The sequence below is a fragment of the Panthera leo genome, chromosome E1 (genome assembly GCF_018350215.1).
Source record: "Panthera leo isolate Ple1 chromosome E1, P.leo_Ple1_pat1.1, whole genome shotgun sequence".
In the NCBI taxonomy this organism is placed as follows: domain Eukaryota; kingdom Metazoa; phylum Chordata; class Mammalia; order Carnivora; family Felidae; genus Panthera; species Panthera leo.
In genome coordinates, this window is record NC_056692.1 from 16,554,789 (window position 1) to 16,571,194 (window position 16,406).

General features: G+C 42.8%; 1 protein-coding gene across 1 annotated transcript in view; it reads left to right on the plus strand.

The window, feature by feature from the left end:
• SLC6A4 (solute carrier family 6 member 4) overlaps positions 1–15,587 on the plus strand; it is a 42,281-nt gene extending 26,694 nt beyond the window's left edge. The window contains exons 8-14 of the mRNA XM_042915085.1: positions 174–301; positions 1,541–1,653; positions 2,363–2,494; positions 3,758–3,857; positions 5,511–5,611; positions 9,821–9,988; positions 13,469–15,587. Coding sequence (XP_042771019.1) covers positions 174–301; positions 1,541–1,653; positions 2,363–2,494; positions 3,758–3,857; positions 5,511–5,611; positions 9,821–9,988; positions 13,469–13,543 — 817 coding nt within the window. The 3' untranslated portion in view covers positions 13,544–15,587. The remainder of the gene's footprint in view (positions 1–173; positions 302–1,540; positions 1,654–2,362; positions 2,495–3,757; positions 3,858–5,510; positions 5,612–9,820; positions 9,989–13,468) is intronic.
• Positions 15,588–16,406: the final 819 nt, after the last annotated feature.

The following is a 16,406-nucleotide window of genomic DNA, read 5'->3' on the forward strand; positions in this document are numbered from 1 at the left end:
CTTCGAGCCACCTTCCCGTCTGAGAGGCTGGGCCTGGGAGGGGCAGAGGGGACACCAGGATTGGCCTGAGGTCCCTGTGAACTCAGCCTGCTCGTCCTTGCCTTGGCTGGTGACAGATGCTCTTTAGACCCTCTGCTTGGTGAACTGAGGTTCATTTGGGTTTTCTGCTCCAGAGATGCCCTGGTGACCAGTGGGGTGAACTGCATGACGAGCTTCGTTTCCGGATTTGTCATCTTCACGGTGCTCGGGTATATGGCAGAGATGAGGAACGAAGAGGTGTCTGAGGTGGCTAAAGATGCAGGTGGGAATGTGGGTTCCATTTACGTCCCTTACTCTTCACTGAACTGCTTGGCTGCTCCATGGATCTTTACAAATATCTAACTTTTAAATTATTTCTAAGTGTTCCTTTAAAATTTTTCCAAAGTTTTAGGGAAACTTATTGCCTCCCATGTACTCCACCCTGGTGGGGATGGGGTAGCTCCCCTGGCACCCGGTTCTGGGGCCTTCAACACACATAGGCTTGAAATATGACTTAGCTGAGGTCTTTTTAAACCAGTAGGTTTGGGTCCAGTGATGGGTACAAGTCTAGTAAGCAAATGATCCTTAGAATTTCCCCTTGGAGAAAAATAAAATGTAGATGACACAGTCACTCTATTGTATTATGAGGCTTTCATGGAAAAGGAGTGACAGATATTGAAAAAGTGGCAGTGGGATCTCCTGGATGGAATCCCAACATGCTTGCCAACATGCTTCTGTCTCTGGCCTGATGCATAGTTCTGATCATGCCTGTACCCCAAACTAAGGCACCCCTATCTAGCTCGTGAGAGGTTGAGGACAAGTCCCTCACACTATCAAAAGGGACTTTAAAATAGCGGGAGGCCTTTATTCCAAAGCTTCTATGACTCTTCTGAAATCAGTTTCACGTCTCCGACTGTTTTGGAGCTAAAGCGATCAGAGAGAGCTAAATGTTGTGAAATGTTAGAGATATCAGTCCTGGCCCTGAAAAAAGCTCTGAGTTGTTATATGGTGGAAACTTATTCTTGTGTGCAGTTTTGCTAGTCTTAGGGTCTTGGGTTTGTTTCCATTCCCCACATTAGTTGAGAGTTCACACTTTCCAAGATGGATACTATTCCCTGCCTGCCTCCCAGGATGTCAGCATGGGTTGGTGAGCTGGTGTGGAGTGTGAGGAAGTATTTGGTAGGTGTCCAAGCCTAATTCACATGTAAGGTCTTGTGACAAGAATTGTAATTGTTGGGGCGCCTGTGTGGCTCAGTCCGTTAAGCGTCCGCCTCTTGATCTTGGGTCATGATCTCGCAGTTTTGAGTTCAAGCCCCACATCAGGCTCTGCACTGGTGGTTCAGAGCCTTCTTGAGATTCTGTCTCTCCTTCTCTCTGCTCCTTCCCCTCTCTCTCTTGAAATAAACAAACATAAAAAATAAAAAAAGAATTATAATTGCTGGTATGGCTGAGTTTTCCCCTGAGACATCTTTGCAGAGCAGGTCCCAGGGACTACCTCCTCCTCTCTCCCTCTCTATCTCAGGCCCCAGCCTCCTCTTCATCACATATGCAGAAGCCATAGCCAACATGCCAGCGTCCACATTCTTTGCCATCATCTTCTTCCTGATGCTAATCACACTGGGCCTGGACAGCACCGTGAGTGGATGGAGAGGGAAACCTGGCTCTAAGGAGGAGGAAGAGGAACAGGAGGAGGGGAATGGGGAGCGGGAGGAAGGGGAGGGGGGAAGGGGAGCAGGAGGGAGGGGGAGCTGCACCTATCCCCCACCCCTCACATCCTGGCCACCCCAGGCGGTCTTGGCTGCTCCCTCCCGGTGCTTTCTCAGCCCCTGTTCAGTCCTCACTGCTGGTGCTCACGGCCCTCTAGTGTGTTAGAGGGTCATAATGGACTAATGAGGGTAAGGTGTCTGCACAGGCCAGGGCTCAGCATATGTGACCTGTTATTACTGGGCACCGTCCCTTAACCAGATGGCAGTATTTAAGGTGAGAGCAAGGTCACTCTTTTGTCTCAGTACCCTGCTGCCCCACATTCGGCTCAGCACCTTGTACTCATTAGGGTGGAATGAGTCTCAGCTTTGAGTTGGCCTTTCTGGTGCAACCAGCGTCTACCCCAAGAGACGTCACATAAAGAAGTCCTGTCCAGGCCCTATATTTTCTTTCCTTGATGTCATTAGGGTTGGGTTCTAAATGAGATTGTGAAACAGGGTAATATATTTCCAGTGAGGTCTGGTGTATGGTGGGGAACTGGTCATGACCAGCTTGACGGTCACTCCCTCCTGTTCACTGTCCTCAAAGGTGACAGACTTGTCCTGAGCTTCCCCTGTGACTGCTTGTGTGTCCCTTTCAGTTTGCAGGCTTGGAGGGGGTGATCACAGCTGTGATAGATGAGTTTCCGCACATCTGGTCCGAGCGCCGAGAGTGGTTTGTGCTTGGCGTGGTCATTACCTGCTTCTTCGGATCCCTCGTCACCCTGACTTTTGTGAGTACCACGGCCCTCAGCTGTGAGCCAGCCTACCCCGGGGCAGTGGAACAGCACAAGAAGCTATTCCTTTCCTTCCACCCCACATGGTGCCCTGGCTTTGGCCTAAAGTAAGAGGGGTTGTCACTGCTGTTAAAATGTCACCAAGGATAAGAAGAAAAGTTGTTTCTGGCAGCATCTGTTTGTAGAATCTGTGCATGGTATCTGGAGGTCTTAGCATTTTACATTAGACCCAATTTAGATTTCAGGCTTGGCAGGGTATCTGGAGAAAAACTAAGATTTGTTCTTCCAGTCTTTAGGGCTGCTTTCATGGGATTATTGCCGTGATGTCCTCATATGCAGAATATCTGAAGGCTGGCATCTCATGTTTGTCATGTCACCCTGTCTCCTCCAGGGAATTTGCAGTGGTGAGGAAGTCAGACCCTCTCTCCTATGATTTTTTTTTTTCTTTTTTGTAGCTGAAGCACATATTGTAAAATGTAATCAGGGCCCACAGGCATCCTAGGCTTGTGTCCTCCCGACATAAGGCAGATTTTGAAGATCTGAATCTTCAAGCTATGACCCCAGTGGCTCTGGTAGCTTTGTCAGGGTGGTGGGGCCCTGAGGAGGATCCAAAGGATTTGTGAGTTAAGATAGAAGGCAAACCCATGGCCACTGTGTTCAGTGGGTCTGGTATTACAAACTCTCCCAGGTTCAGTCTTCAGGAACCAAGATTCTTTTTTTTTTAGATTTTTTAAAAATTTATTTTACTTAGAGAGAGTGAGTCCATGGGAGGGGCAGAGAGAGAGAGAAAGAGAGGGAGAATTCCAAGTAGGCTCTGCACTGTCAGTGGCAGTGACCTCAGGCTCAAATTCATGAACCGTGAGACCATGACCTGAGCCAAAATCAAGAGTTGGTCACTTGCCACCCAGGCGCCCTGAGGGACGAGGATTCTTTAGGGTAGAGTACACAGTAGGTATTCAGTAAATTGAAGAAAGTTGAAAAAAAGATCCAGGGGCTCTCTTGAGTTTGTCTCTTAAAACTTAGTGGGATAAAAAACAAGGAGAGAGTGCTCCATAGGACAGGAAGAGGCGTCTGATGGGATGAAATCTGGCCCATACAGTGAGGGTCAGTCCAAGAGGCAGGCTCTGGGATATTTATATTAGGTCCAAGGTGGGACTTTTCTAGAATTATCCTAAGTTAAGAAGCTGCTTTTGGCTTTAATCGTAAAGAGAAGGTAGTGCCTCAGAGGGCCCGCACTCAGGATCATGATGTCGTTTCCAGGGAGGGGCGTACGTGGTAAAGCTGCTGGAGGAATATGCCACAGGCCCTGCAGTGCTCACCGTTGTACTTATAGAAGCAGTTGCTGTCTATTGGTTTTACGGTAAGATGCTTCCTTCCACACTCATGATCTACACCAGCCTGCAGCCACCAGAGTAGAGAAGGGATGATTTCATTGAAGAAAGTCAGGGCAGGGTACGTCACCTCCCAGTGGGTCTGTAAAATAACCTCAGTGGAGTGCCTTCTTCAGAAACAGGTCACCATTTCCTCCACACTGATTCCCCTTACTCTTGGGAGGATTTTTTTTTTTTTTTCCCTTCTGAGTTTAAATGTTCACCCAGTGGAGACAGGCTGAAGCAGTTCCATATAGCTCATCCATAGTGGAGGCTTCAAATACTGATTGTGTCTAAGAACTGAACAATGGACTAGTGCATAGTGAGTGCATTTGCAGAGTATACAATATCCCACTGTTTTATAGAGTAGCCCCAAGTTTAAATTTTGCAAGCAAGAGCTCCCTGCAAAGCCCTGAGATAGAGTTCAAGAGATTATTTTCCAGAGAAGAGGCAAGAATGTTCCTGTTTGTATTATCTGCCTTGGTGAAATCCCCACTTCACCCCCTCTGATCCTGGGATGGATTCTGATAAGGGTGAAACTAGCAGGAGCACAGAGAGTGGGCTAACATGGGTTCTAAGAATTCATGGGTGGGGGTGGGGGTAACCTAGGAGTTGACATGAAGGAAACCAGGTTCAGAGATACCACTCTTCATCTTTATAAAATTAAGAAATGATTATTTTATTCTGAAAATGTATTGACTTTTCCCTCTAATTTCTATGGTAACAAAACAGCTTTGGCATGTTTGTTGTTACACATAATATGAAGAAGGGGAGGCCCCAAATTTCCAGCCCAGTTTTTAAACATGAGGCCAGTTTTTAAAACAGAAGCCCTCCCTACCTCCTCAGTGATTCAGAGTATGTGAATTGCAGTAGACCTGCCCCAGGTATTGCTGGGTCTCTCAGGGAAGCAACTGCCTTGCCCCTCTCGATGTCTTACCAATACTCACTTTCACATACTTTTTATGGAAGAACCTTGATCTTGATCTGGCATAGGAGATGGGCAATACGTGGTTAAAATTTTCTCTTGGAAGTTTCCAACAAAGGGTTGAAGTCAGCCTCTGTCAAATGGGTTCACAATTCCTAGAATTTTTTTTTTTTTTTTTTTACCATTTATTCATTTTTTGAGAGACAGAGACAGAGCATGAGTGGGGGAGGGGCAGAGAGAGAGGGAGACACAAAAACTGAAGCAGACCCCAGGCTCTGAACTGAGACCACAGAGCCCGATGAGGGGCGGCTCAAACTCACAAACCGTGAGATCACGACCTGAGCCAAGGTGGGACATTTAACCAACTGAGCCACCCAGGCGCCCCTCCTAGAAAATTCTTTTCTACAGTAAAATCAAATATATGCTGAGATCTTAGAAAAGCAGTGTGGGTACCAAGTGGGGAGGCACCAGTGGGGGGGGTTTTAGGTCCCCCCCAAATGTCCACCTATCCTCCCACTCCCACTCTGTGTAGAAAGAAAGTTGCTTGCTATCAAATGCAGTTTTATGACAAATCCTCTGTCCCACTTTCAGACTAGATGGGTGCCCCTGAGCTCCTGCTGTGGAGAAATTCCAGAGCTGCTACTGTCTCTGAGAATCAAGGGACAGAACAGCCTATGTCCTCCCTCAGTCAATCTCTTTTTCTTTTGGGTGATTTTAGGCATCACTCAGTTCTGCAGTGATGTGAAAGAAATGCTTGGCTTCAGCCCTGGATGGTTTTGGAAGATCTGCTGGGTAGCCATCAGCCCTCTGTTTCTCCTGGTGAGTTGTCATTTCCCTCTCCTTCTGGCCCTGAAGAATGGCCCACTCAAACACTTATAAAAAGTAAATTTTATTGAAGTGTAACAGATACATGGAAAAGTGTGCCAATCTTAAATGTACATCTCATTGAAATTTTATAATGGAGCACACTTTTGTAGCCAAAACTGTGCTAACAAAAACACAACCAGCACTCTAGAAGCCCCTCTGATGCCCCCTCCCAGTCACTGTGCTCCCCACACTTCCCCGCCTCCTTTTCTGACTTCTAACATTGTAGAGGAGTCTGGGCTTCGGTCCCTGATGCATGTATTATATCATTCCCCAACTCAGTGATAATGATAAATAACATTTATTGAACATTAAGTGCCAGGCCAGACTTTGTGCTAAACTTACACCCATTGCTCTATTAATCCTTACAGCAATTCTATGAAGTAGTAATAGTTCTAATGCCCCATTTTACATTTAAGGAAATTGAAGCCTTAAAGGGTCCCAGGTCACATGACAAGTAAGACCTGTTCAAGACCTGGGAAAGATTTACTGAGCTGCTCTTGAAGGTCCTGGGAGGGGTCCTTGTAATTTTGTATTCATTTTTTTTTCAATGTTTATGTATTTTTGAGAGAGAGAGAGAGAGACTGAGACTGAGACTGAATGCGAGCGGGGGAGGGACACAGAGAGAGGGAGACACAGAACCTGAAGCAGGCTCCAGGCCCTGAGCCATCAGCACAGAGCCTGATGTGGGGCTCAAACCCACGAACCTGTGAGATCAGGACCTGAGCCAAAGTCAGACGCTTAACCCATTGAGCCACCCAGGTGGCTCATTTTCTTAAAAATACCCCTGCAAGTCCTCAAGCATGGACCTGAGTCAGAAGTAGAATACATTTATTGCTAAAGGACCTGGGTGAGAACATTCAGTTCCAAGGGTTACCTACTTGCCAGGATGCATTCAGCACTCACTCTTTCCTTATAGCACGTGCCTCTGCTTTTCCTCCTGGCATCCCTCTGAAGGAGGTAACTTGCTCAAAGGAGGATAAGTGCCCTGCTGACATCCCCAGTGTGCTCTGAGGTAGTGTGGGGTAAAGTGACTCTGTGCACATCAGCACAAATTACTCTCCAGTTCTTTCATTTATCTGTAACTTTATTTTGGAGGAAATTTTAAAATCTTTTAGAGCCAAGAAAGTTTGTTGGACTGGTCCTTCCATCCAGCTCCAGCTTGTTAGGAGTGTCTGGGACATCTCTGCCTTTGGCATATAGCTGTTACTTCCTGTCTTTAAAAACAAAAACAAAACAAAAAACCATTTTGTATTCTCTTTTGACTTTCTCTGGGCAGTCCTTTGTTTGGCATTTTATACCCATACATCTGGACAGTAACATAGAAGATGAATGTTCATTCTTGCCTCTGCGATGCTGCCTGTGTCTCTCTCTACCCCAGAATCCCTTCTTGACTTCCATTCCCCTGGACCCTGAAGTTTTCTAAAAACCAAAGCCAACTATTGTCCCAGGCAGCAGATAATTCTCAGGGCCCAGCGGCTCTGGTATGTTCCCCTAGATCTTGGCCTGGTAGTTCCTTATTACCTTATCAGCTCACTGGTGCTTTTTGGTAGATTAAAAACATATATATATACATATATATATATATATATATATATATATATACACATATATATACGTATATATATATACGTATATATATATATATATACGTATATATATATATATATATATATATATATATACGTATATATATATATATATTTCTTTTTTTTTAAGTCAGAAGTTTCAGTTGTTTTCAGTGAGGGTGTTGGCATGAACCACCTAGCCTGCCATTACTAGAAGCATAAACTCTGACATAAGTGGATTATTAATTTATATTATTACCAATGCTTTTAGATAATCTACTTAAATCCTTTCATTTGTTTTTCAAAGCAATTGGAGACATTGCATTATTTCCTTGAGGGAAGAAGCCATGTCTGTTTGTTTACTTTAGTATTTCCTACACAGTGAGGAGATGATGTCCAGAGCTGAGATTTGGGAGAGGCAAGTGAGGCACTCACCACAGGCATAAAATTCAGCAGGGGAGGTGCCGAAAAACTCAGTAATCAAGATAAAGACCATTTTAATGTAATATTTTCTAAAAAACCAAAATTAATGCAAAAAAAGTCTCCATTTGGGGTACCTGGATGGCTCAGTCGGTTAAGCATCTGACTTCAGCTCAGGTCATTATCTCACAGTTTGTGAGTTTGAGCCCCGCGTTGGGGCTCTGTGTTGACAGCTCAGAGTCTGGAACCTGCTTCAGATTCTGTGTCTCCCTCTCTCTGCCCCTCCCCGGCTCATGCTCTGTCTCTCTCCCTCTCATGAATAAACATTAAAAAAAAAAAAGTCCCTAATCAACAGATTTCATTTTAAATAAACACAAGATCTGACCCTGTGCTTGCATGTCTCACTTCACCCACCCTACCCTAATCTGGCCCTGTCAGATCTTGTCTATTTAAACTATTGCACCATAGTATTATTTCTTGATTGCTAAAATTTACTTACATGTTGTGCCCAAGGTGAGTGCCTCACGTGTTCTACCCTAGTCCTGGCTCTGGGTTCTTAGTACTTTTAATTTCTCTGAACCTCTGGTCGTCTAACAGACTGGGTGAATACTTGGTGTACAGTCAGTGAGTTTCTGTGCCCAGCAGAACCCCTGCACAGATCTGTGTTCAGGCACATCACTCATAATTCCTGTGATGTTTGCTTTACTCACTTCCTCTAAAGGCAAGTGCTCCAGTGCCCAATTAAGAGGAGGCAAGTCTGTCTTCCACTTCTGGGTTTACTTAACAGAGCCCTTGCCCTGGGCTTTTTAAGGCTGCTTTCAGTAAACAATGAGTAGCTTACTAAAAATACTCTTTTTCACTGAGGCCAAGTTACAAAAAGAGAAAATATTATATATGAGCAAGGAGAGAGGGCCCTGCAAAGGTGTGTCTGGAGCAACACTTACTGGCTCTGCCCCAAGAGCTTGAGGCCCCTCTGAACTGTGCTGGATTTCACACACCTGACATCAAGATGAGATCAGGGCTCCTAACTGCATCCAATCCATCTTTCCATGTTCCAAAACTGGCTTCCTTAGTAGCTGGGTCTGGGGTGAGGAGAGTAAGTCCAGAGAAAGGTTTGTAATTGGCCAGGCTCCTGTTTTGAAAGCTTCCTCCTGGACTTAGGACAACTAAAGATGGATATGTGTTTAACAGCTTCCCATTTTATTACCTGCAGACAAAGAAAAAAAGATACAAATAGATGTTTAACCACACAAATAATTTACATTACTGTCTTCTTTATGACTATGAAGTAATAAAATAAAATTAAACCAAGAGCAATAACGATTTCGGCCCAGTGGTTACTGGGCAAAAACTGATATTTACGCTCTCTCTGGAAACCAAACTGAAATAAGAAAACTTATAAACGGAGTGTTGGGAACACACTGTAGAACTTTTCTTGGGAGAAATTTTCACTGAGTTTTCAAGTAAAAAGTATATTAAGCTACTTTTTCCTTCCATTATTCCTTTCGCGATGAGGGCCTGGGGCAGGTGGGCACCCACTGTTCAGATGCCTCAAGCCATCCTTGTTGAAACCCCAGGCTGAGGTGCTCAATGCTGAAAGCAGAGAGCTCAAGAAAAGGGAAAAGTAGGAACGTGTACCCAGGAGCCCAAGTCCTCTACAGGACTTGAGAACCTTAGTATCTCTCCTGGACAAAGCTAACTTCCATCTGACCAAAAATAATCACAGCTGAGAAATGAAGGAGGAAAAGAGAATAAAGCAGAGAAGTATGAAGCCTTAGGACTGGCAGGAGCCGTGGAGAGGTCATCCAGTTTAGTCTTCACTGTCTGGGAGGACAGGCCCCAAACCACTCTTAGTAGATGCTGGTCTCTTCCCCTTTGCCCTGAAGGGGTTGCTGTAATTCCCCCAGAAACAACTTTCTGAGGCTTGGTGTCCCTGCTCTAAGGGTTAAGGTGGGGGGTGGAAAGGAAAATCAATAGAAGCACCTGTTTTATTGTTGCTGCTTAGGCACAGAAATTTGTGGATCCCATGTGTCAGAGCTCAGTGCAGGATAGATCACATCTGGGGAATTTCCCAAGAGGATCTCAGCCTTAGCATTTGGTGTTCATGGTATCAGAACTGTCCCTGTCTGCACGGATATTGTTAAGATTTTGAATGTTTTTGGTATTTCTGTTTTAGTTCATCATTTGCAGTTTTTTGATGAGCCCACCACAGCTACGACTTTTCCAATATAATTATCCTCAGTGGAGTATCGTCCTGGGTTACTGCATAGGAACCTCGTCTTTTATCTGCATCCCCACATATATAACGTATCGGCTGATCATCACTCCAGGGACATTTAAAGAGGTAGGTGCTAGTGTGTGTGTTCAGAGTAGTTAAATCGTTTTGGGAGAAAAGGGTCTTCTTGTTATGCTCTGTTCGAAAGAGATGAGTCCACCACATGAAGCTCACCTACACCATGGTGTAGACCTGTGACGGCTGCCTCTGTCACCTTAAAAGGCATCTCCATAAGCCTCAGATACAGTGGCAAAAGAGTGAGCTGGTTATTTGCATGCGCCACAGCACACAGCTTGAGGTGTGTATAGCATTCTGTACTCATCAGATGACTCCTCTGCCTTCTGCTTGCCATTGGGCATGGACATCAGATCTGTCATGTCTGAAGCAGTATGTGAATTTTAAGTAGAGATGATGGTGGAAAATGTCCATGGCCATTTTTCTAACAGCAGTATGACGAGTGCTATTTTGAAAATCATCACTAAATAAGGATGTAGTAGTTTTAGCTTAAGGAATTAGAGTAAAAACAACTTACCATTATAGTAATATTAATACAGTAATGAATAATGTGCTCTAAAATTTTAGGGACACCTGGGAGGCTCAGTTGGTAGAGCATCTGACTCTTGATCTCAGGGTTGTGACTTGATCTCAGGGTTGTGAGTTCAAGCCCCACGTAGGGGTGGAGCCTACTTAAAAAAAATGATAAAATTAATTTTAATCATAGAACCTTACAGTTTATATAAGATTGTATATTTTTCAAAGCGTCTTCATGTATATTATCTCATTATGCTACCAAAATACCTTGGTCCATAACATTCTACCTATAAGGGAGGCCTCATATGCAATTTTGGTATAGTTAAGAAAAAAAAAAAAAAGACTAAGAGAAAGGTAAATTTCTTAACTCTTTAGGACCCTAGGCAGATCAAAAGTTGGACTTTTATGTGGAAAGTCTACCACTGTTCACCTGGAATTTGGAGGACAGCATATGCACCTGCATCCTGGAAGTCTCAAGTTTGGAGTCATTCAACTAGATTAGGTCATTGTTGTAAAAACCTCCAGTAAACTACACAAAGATCCTGGGAAGATGTCCCCTAATAAGTAAGCATTCATGAAGACGTCAATAGTGATCCGTTTTCTTAGATTATCATCTTGTAAAAGGCCAGGGCCTGGCAAGTTTTGAGAGCAATGGTAGTCCAGCAACTAGAATGCTGCCAAATTATGGCAAAAAGCGGACCTGGCATTTTGGGATATCAGCAACCAGAAGGGCAGCAGAATGGGTGGCTAGGGACTAGAATACAAAAGCCAAAATTCTACTTTACAATGCTGTTCATTCCACCATTCTACCAAACACCTTAGTATACACCATACACCTTCTCTCCCTGCACAACATAGCTCCACTTAAGGGTAGTTAGAATTATTGGGGCACCTGGATGGCTCAGTTCGTTAAACAACAGACTTCAATCTCAGCTCAGGTCATGATCTCACTGTTTGTGAGTTCGAGCCCCGTGTTGGGTTCTGTGCTGACAGTGCAGAGCCTGCTTGGGATTCTTTCCCTCCCTCTCTCTCTACCCGACTTGCACTCTCTCTCTCACAATAATTAAAAAAAATTTTTAAAGAGTAGTTAGAATTATCTGTGTCCAGTTCCAAATTACCAAGACATAATTCTGTTTAATCAGTTATGATTTACATACTCGTCTGTGGGGAAGGATGGTTTGTGAAACTTCACTTTCTATGGCTTGACACGTCCTGGTAGCTGATGAGGACTGGAGCAACTCCTTTTTAAGGGGATTTCTAGTGCGAGATTTCAGTGCTTGAATGGTAAGGTCATTAGAAACACAAAATACATAATTTTATTAATTTCATTAATGGTGCGGCTAGAACTGTTTGGATTCTATAGGCCCTGCTCCTTAAAGAACTCCCAGAACCAGGAAATAAAAAGATTGAATCGGGGGGTGCCTGGTTGGCTCAGTCAGTTAGGTGCCCCACTCTTGATTTGGGCTCAGGTCATGATCCCATGGTCCTGAGATGGAGCCCCTTGCTCCCCACCCCCGTCGGGCTCCATGTGGAGCCTTCTTGAGATTCTTTCTCTCTCCCGCTGCCCCTCACCTGCTTGTGTGCATTCTCTCTCTCTCTCTCTCTCTCTCTCTCTCAATAAATAAATAAGAATAAAAAAGATTGAAGGACTGAAACTAATGTAACATTGTGTATCAACTATACTCAAAAAAGAAAAAAAGATCAGAGGGGACTACATACTTTTTCAACCCAAAATCTAAAGGACGAGAAGCAGAGCTTCACCTAAAATCCGTAAATCAAAAACTACTTTCAGATCCAATTTTGCCCACTTCCTATACATACAGACTTTTGGCCATCAAAAATTTTACTAAGCCACTCAGTAAAGATTTTTCTAAGCCTCTGAAGTGGTGCTGTTTTTCCTTCTTCACAACCCTGAGCTGCTTCATGTCACCTTGATGCTAAGTTTTAAAAGGTGGGCTGTATATTTCATACCCAAGCCCAAACATATTTTAGATCTGTCTTAAAGCTTCTGTGTACTTCAGCTGTTTCTAAGCTAAAGACTCTCAACCTTTTCCCTATAGTGAGTTCTATGTCAACATGAGTTTGCTTTAGGAGTAATGACTTAAATGGTCACATCTTTTTCAACTTAGTTATGATAATCTGTACCCTTGTATGAATTAACCAGTACTCCTTCACAGGTAGATTCATTAAATCAGTAACAGCCCAGCCATTACAGTGACTGCTGGCACTGTGCCCCATGCCTGGGGTGTATATGCCGGGCACAAGGAGGCTGGCTGAGGGGTGAGGGAGCTGGGGGACAGAGGCCAGCACTCACTCTGCTCCCCAGGCCCTGTGTGGCCACAGCAGGCCTCCTATGTCCAGAGAAAAAGATGCCCTTACCCAGGTCATCAAAAGCATGTTATAGGCCAGTGGAGGGTTCTATTGAAAGTTCATTATTTTCTCCCATTAGTGTTACAGTGATATTCTTAGTTTACAGACGGTTATAGTTCCTGAATATGTCATTTTTTAAAGTTTTATGTATGTATGTATGTATGTGATCTCTATACCCAACATGGGTCTCAAACTTCAGATTCCAAGACCAAGAGTTGCATGCTTTCCGACTGAGTCAGCCAGTTGCTCCCTGAATGTATCATTTTTATCTATATTTGAGAGCAAATTGGGAATTCCTTTGTTTAAAAAAAAATTTAATGTTTATTTATTTTGAAGAGAGAGAGAAAGTGGGAGAGGGGCAGAAAGGGTGAGACAGAATCTCAAGTAGGCTCCACACTGTCAGGCGCAGAGCCTGACATGGGACTCAACTCATGAACCATGAGATCATGACCTGAGCTGATATCAAGAGTTAGACACTTAACCAACTGAGCCACCTGGGAATTTCTTTCTTAAGGAAAGTCAATGAGACTATTCCAACTTACTATTAAATGCCATTAACATGCTATTTAAATGTTTCAATACTAAGGTTGAAATATTTTTGCAATACTGTTAAATTATGTTTATAACATCATATTTTCTTCTCAACAGCGTATCATTAAAGGTATCACTCCCGAAACACCAACAGAAATTCCCTATGGGGACGTCCACTTGAACGCCATATAAAACACTTCAATGAGAGGAAAATGGCTTCCCAACAACCTCTCCTCTGGTTCTGACTAGTCATGCCTCGCCTTCTCCCCTCTGAGTCAGAGTTTCCAGCTAAGCCTGACAATGGAAGGGCCTTCTTCATGGAGAGACAGTCCCAAAGACTATGGTGCCCAGACTGTAATGGCCTCCAACTACTTCTTTCTGTGAAATCTCCCCGACATATTACGTTAGCTCTGTGACACAGCTGAACTGGACTATTTTGGATGTGCAGGGTGTGTATGGAGGTGATGAAAACCACCATCTAGTCAGTTAGGATTAGGTTTAGAATCAAGTTTGTAAAAGTCTCATGTATCATTTCTTGTTATTATCATTGTGACATCCATTTGCTTCTAAAGGTTTCACTGTCATGAATGCATAAACCACGTAGGAGAAAACAGGGATGCTGTTTTGCTAGCCATATATTTTCTGAATAGCATAGAATTCTGTAGCTGGAATCTACTAGAACCCTTTAACCTGTGTGCTGCTGTGGAGTCAGGAGAGGAAGATGTAGAAACTAAACTGAAAAATAATGTATACATGTGAGCATGTGTGTCTGTGTATACTGTTGTTTCAGTGTATCCTTATCTCTATTCCAATACTTTGGGCCCATTCCAAACTATATGAATTTCCTTTAATTTTTCTTACATTAACAAATTCCACCTACTCAAATGTGTATGTATGTTATTATAAGGGTATAACTGCTACACATGTTCTGTCACCTTCTCCTTTTCCTGTGACACTACTGTAGCCACACACCTTCCTTTATGGGTCAGTGTTCAGCGTCTGCTGCACTTCATTGCCATCTTCCTGTCTCTGCCAGCTAAACATTCAGGATAACATTCCACAGGCAAATCTGGCCTATTTCATCAGTCACTGTGGCTTGGCCGTGAACTGCTTTGAAGATGGATACTGACAAATGCATCTTCAGTGCTCAGTTAACTATCTGGTTTAAGCTCTGTTTCAAATGACTGGGTTACTTTGCTCTGTGAAGAGGATAAGTCCAATTCTTGCTTATAGGATATATAGGTCTGGCACCCTGACTATAACCAAGGTCATCCTTAGTCCAGAAGTAATTGGAGACTTTGGGTTAGCCTTAAATGGAACTCCCCCAACCCTTCCTGGTGACAATCAGGACTGTGAGTCCTCCAGATAATTTCCCAAGATTGAGTCTAAACTAAGTAAGGCTGATTGGAAAAGGGTCAGTTAAATGAGTAGCTTTTCATTTCACATAAAGCCTTTAATACATATCAAGTAAACTTGACCTTTTGTGGCTTGTGACTCTCAGATGTGTAAGTAAAGAAGCAAATTCACCTTGTATAAGATTTCCTCATCAAAATCTTAAAGGGAATAAAGCCTAGTCAATGATAAAAGGACTCACTCATCTAGCCCCATATTACTTCACTCCTCTATATAAATCAAATTTGATTCTAACCTTATAGAAAGAAGACCCATATAGCAGAGGCCTGGTTTTATCCAATTATAGATCTTCCTCTCTTGGCTTCCTTTCCCCAACAATCTCTGCCCCAGCCATCTTCCTGTGTTCCCCCTACATCCTTCTATTTCTGATTCTTTGCCTTTCTCGGCGGGATATTTTCCTTATAGATGTGAGCTGCTGAGAAGTTTCCCGAAATATTAGAGGAAAAGAGAAGAGGGATTAAAAAATGTCCCTCACTGACCTACCTTCATTATCTTCACTCTTTCCTTCCTTCATGCTACCGTATTTCCATTTTCTTTGCTTTCTTTCAAGCTGAAAGGAGAGGGATTGTATAAGTGGCAGTGTACTCAGTGGTAAATAGCTTTGCAAATTTTAAGAACTACTTTATAAAGATATTCAGATATGGATTCTTTCCATCCCAGACACACTTATACATGCTTCAAAGATATTATTTTTTAAAAAGCACTTTTTCAAACAGAATTAGAGTTGGCCAAGCCAGGTATTGAGGGAATTATATAGGCATTTTGAAATGTTGTCAGACTTCACTGGACTTAAAAAAAAAAAAAAAAAAAAAAAAAAATCTCTGTTCTGCATAGTTTGCATTTCCTTGATCCCTATTTATCAGTACTACTATGGATTTTTTTTTAAAGGAAAACGTAGAAGTAGGGAGATGGACTTTAAAACAATCTTTTAAAGATCTTTTACATTTAATGTAGTATTTACATAAAAGTAAAAATAAAAATGGAATTGAATTGTAAAGTTAAGTACTGACGTTAATTTTTTTTTTTTTTTTTTTTTTTTTTTTTTGCTGTGATTTTATTAGTAAGAAATACCCAAGAAATAGGCAAGACACAAGACAAAGGCATGGAGGCAATTCAACTAAAGTTGTTTCCTATATTGATAAGTAATGAAGCCAAAGAATTCATCACTCTTCCAGAAAACTTAACCCATTTAAAATTCGTTCCATTTGTTGTGCAGACTGCATATGACTTGTAACCTAAATTCATTGCCCTGGCTGCCCCATCTGGAGATGGATGCAAGAACCTGACAAGCACAAAGTCTATATAATAGCTCCAAAATCAAATCGTGAAAATCGAATCAAATAATGAAATCTCAAAATAAGGCAAAAAAAGTTCGTTGGTGAGATGAATCACTCCTCACCATCCTTTTTACTAGGCTTGTTAATTTGATGACACTAATCTCAAAATTTAAGCTTAAATATGAATTTCCATTTAACTTATCCACCCCACCCCCCAAGCCTTAAAAGGGAGATTATTCTTCTAGAATTAGGATCATATTCTCCCTGGTAAGTAGGAAAGAGTGACCTGATATGTTCTACTTGTATAATTGATTTGGGGTTCACTGTCAAAGCAAAGCTTAAAACTATGGAATGCAATGGCTTCA